At 44.5% G+C, this 3,859-nt stretch overlaps 1 protein-coding gene across 1 annotated transcript; it reads right to left on the minus strand.

Annotated features, from left to right (window-relative positions):
* Positions 1-1,733: 1,733 nt before the first annotated feature.
* LOC147884429 (pentatricopeptide repeat-containing protein At1g06140, mitochondrial-like) lies at positions 1,734-3,446 on the minus strand. Its single transcript, XM_087398194.1, has one exon. It carries the CDS (start codon positions 3,444-3,446, stop codon positions 1,734-1,736), a length of 1,713 nt encoding a protein of 570 aa, XP_087254320.1.
* Positions 3,447-3,859: the final 413 nt, after the last annotated feature.

Consider the following 3,859-nt stretch of genomic DNA (forward strand, 5'->3'; position numbering starts at 1 on the left):
CCACTTTGAGTGGGCTTGTGAGGATTGGATGCAAGGCTCTGATACCAGTTGTGGAAGGGAGAGTGTGAGAGCACACACACACACACAAGCAGGATAAGCAACAAGAAGTGTGGGGATAAAAGGTATGTGTGTACCTCCCCTAGCACACAGTGAAGCTTTTATATGAAAGGATAAGGTTACAACACTAAGTACGGTGTACTTAGTGTACTTAACAAATAAAGTACTAAGTGTACTTAACTGTACTTGGGTGGCCATAGAGCCTTTACCCCAACATGGCCAAGTGTGGTTACGTGAGACAGTTCCGAGCTGTGTGCAAGCTTCCTGGACTAGGGATGGAGACCTACTGCCATGAGTATAGTGAGAGTGGTGAACAGTAAGGGCTACGCAAGGTATGTGGTTGCTCACTGGGATGTGGAATGCCCCAGTTGTAAGGAGTGTATCCTTTATGTAGCCTGGATTTCATGGCCTCTCACCTAATTAAAGAAATACCGAAAGGGGCACCATGGTTTGGGGCCAATCTGTGTCTTTGTATTTGAGCAGGGGCACTCTAGCTCCCAATCTGCTGGTAATACTTTTGCTGAATTGTTAATGTAACAGTGTTGACTGGTTACTTCTTAGTTTTACTGCCCTTTGATTTATTGAAGGCCGGTTTCAACAATTGCTCTTTTTGAGATGAGAATTGCAGTGAGACATGACTGGGGTGCATATTGAAAATTTGATGCTATAAAAGCATATGTTCTTAGCCTCAAATTTACGAGATGCAAATATTTGGGCCCTAGTAGTAGCACAGAGGAGGGGGCGTATCATATGATGAATGAGGGCCAATGAAAACAATGGCATAGGATGTAAGACTTGCAATCTGTCAACTTCTGTCCCTTAAAAGATTGCCACAATCACTGCATTAGTGAGAAACCAGCACTGGTTCTAGGGGGAATGATTGGGATTTTGGAGATTCTAAAGAGGATACAAAACTAATATCAAAATCAGGAAAAAACAATAGAATTCTATCATGAAAAGAGCATGCGAAGCACTCTTAGATTACTTGTATCTTAGAAGTGGAAAAATAATGGCAACTCACTTTCTAACACCATTCACCTTGAGGCCACCCACCTTGAGGTCAATTCAGGCTGACTCTATGCTAGCATTGATCACTACCTTGGGAGTACACAGGTTGGCCAGTATACTATCCACTCTAACCTTAACATCCAAACAGATACCGCCAGCTATTTCTAGAGAATAAATTGACTGGATTTCACCTTACCAGAAAACTTCACCATGAAAAGCACATCTCTCTCCTGCCCTATTGCGAGACTGTCTCTATTGCCAAACAGGCTGTTGTTGAGGAGGACTCAGTGTTGTCACAAATAGTCCCCACAAGAAGCACTTTCTGTCCTTGTAATTGTCAAATAACTTCCAGTTCTTCAAATGCTGTTTTCATGTTCTATCTATGGCCTTGAGGAAATGATCAGAAACATATGTATTTCTTACAATTCAAAACGTAATTGTCCCCTTTAGGTGGTCTAATGATGAGGCACAAAGTCATAGCCAATTGGCACTATGCCAAAAAGTGCATCTTCATTTTCATTCTGTATTAATTGAAAGAGGTGGTCTACATCATCCACATAAAAATTGTCTTGGAAGTAAAGATTTGCGTTTGTACCTTGACTTTGAAGATGCCTCTTAGCCTCAATAAAAGATGTATGCAAAACACCTCTGTTCTGGCTTCTTTGATCCTAGCCTTCTCCCATTACCTCGATTTCCTGCCGCAAGTGAGCATCAGCACATATGTTTGCCATGGAGATATATGCTGCAGAAAGTTTATCATCTAATCTCACAGCATTTTCGAAGGCACGCCTTCCAATCTCCACATTCTCCCACTTTCGACAAGCACCCAAAACTGTTGACCAGGCAATGACATTAGGTTGGAAAGGCATCTTATCTACTATTGCCAATGCCTCACCCATTTGGCCTGCACGGCCAAGGAGATCAACCAAGCAAGTATAGTGCTCAATCGTAGGAACAATGCCATACTGTTTGCCCATAACCTGAAAGTACTTCAGGGCCTTGCCCACTAGGCCCACATGACTACATAGAGTAAGGACACTGAGAAATGTAATCTCATTTGGCTCTATGCCTTCTTGCCTCATTCTCTCAAATAAATAAAACACAAGCTCACTCTCTCCCTGATGAGCATAGCCTGCAATCAATGCACTCCAGTGTACCACGTCTTTTGTGGGCAGTACATCAAAAAACTGTTGAGCATCTACCATGCTCCCACATTTAGCATACATGTCAATAAGACGCGTTGCCACAATTGCAATAGTCTCAAAACCAACCCTGCTAATTTCATGATGGACTGTCTTTGCAGTTTCCAGAGCTCCTGTGTTGCCACATGCCTTCAGGATGGCAACAAAGGTAACTCTGCTTGGTTTCAGACCTTGCTCTCGCATTTGTGCATAAAGGCTTAATGCCTCCACGTTTTGTTCTTGCTCGGAACATCCCAAGATCATGTTGGTCCACGTAACCTCATTCCGATGAGGCAACTCATAAAAAACACTCCATGCATCTTCCATGCTTCTGCATTTTGTATACATATTCAACAACGTTGTACCCACATACACATCTGACTCAAACCCATTCGTTACTACTTGACAGTGGATAGCTCTACCTTTAACTAAGCATTCTATTTTCGCATTTTTCCTGTCATCTTGCTTCCCCTCCTCCAAAGTTGCCAGGCTACCACAAGCCTTTAATATGCCAACAAAGGTTCGATCGTCTGCTGTGATGCCTTCCTGGTGCATCCACACATACATCTGCAAGGCCAACGAACTGTCTTCTAGTTCAGCATACCCCAGAATCATGGTAGTCCACGTAACCACAGTACGACGAGGCAATTCATCAAAGACACGCCGAGCATCATCCATGCTCCCACATTTTACGTACATATTTACCAAGTTGGATCCAACGAATACATCTAACTCAAAGCCATTCTTCACTACCTGAGAGTGGATGGCTCTACCTTTTGTAAGACAACCTAAGTTCACAATTTGCTTCCCTTCTTCCAGTGCTGCTAAGCTACTGCAAGCCTTCAAAGCTCCAACAAAGGTTCTATCACTTGGTTGGATACCTTCCCGGTGCATTTGTGCATACAACTTCAAAGCCCGTGGAGCTTCTTTTTGCTTGGCATACCCCAGGATCATGATGTTCCACGATACCACATCTTGCTTCGACATGGTGTCAAACACATGGCAAGCATCCACCATGCTCCCACGCTCCACATACATATGCATCAGATTGTTTGCCTTGGACAACACTGGAAGTTCATTTAAACTTTCCTTCATGTAGACATGGAGTTCTTTAACCTCATTCAGCTGAGATTGCCTCTTGCGGACTGCAACTGCAGCTCTTTCGGCACTGCAGAGGGGCAACCTACGTGGTGGTCCCATTACCAAGGAGGACGCAAGCAGACAGCTACCTGACCCGAGGCAGGATTCCAGCGTAGAGGACTGCCTCAGGAGAGGAGTCATCAAGACAAAGAAGGTCATTGCATAAGAGAATTCTGATGCAAAATTGCAGTGCGTCTGCTCAGCATTTCACTTGATTGAGAGTCTCCTACAAGGGAGCGATATATGGGACTCCAATCCACAGAAACGAAGAGAAATATGGCATACCACGGGCTCTGTATGAAAGCCCTGATCGCCCAGGAGGCGTCTTTTATGGCACACTTGTCAGCTATCTCGCGGCCCATCGTTTGTGCTATGCATTCCTGCGGGGTGACCCTCGTCCCCAAAGGCGTAGTGAGGGACCATGACAGAGCTAGGCAACGCCTCACATCTGACCCTTGGGGATGTTGCTCCAT

Source organism: Dipteris shenzhenensis, chromosome 27 (assembly GCF_047967505.1).
Source record: "Dipteris shenzhenensis isolate YYH24624 ecotype China chromosome 27, Dip_SZ_1.0, whole genome shotgun sequence".
In the NCBI taxonomy this organism is placed as follows: domain Eukaryota; kingdom Viridiplantae; phylum Streptophyta; class Polypodiopsida; order Gleicheniales; family Dipteridaceae; genus Dipteris; species Dipteris shenzhenensis.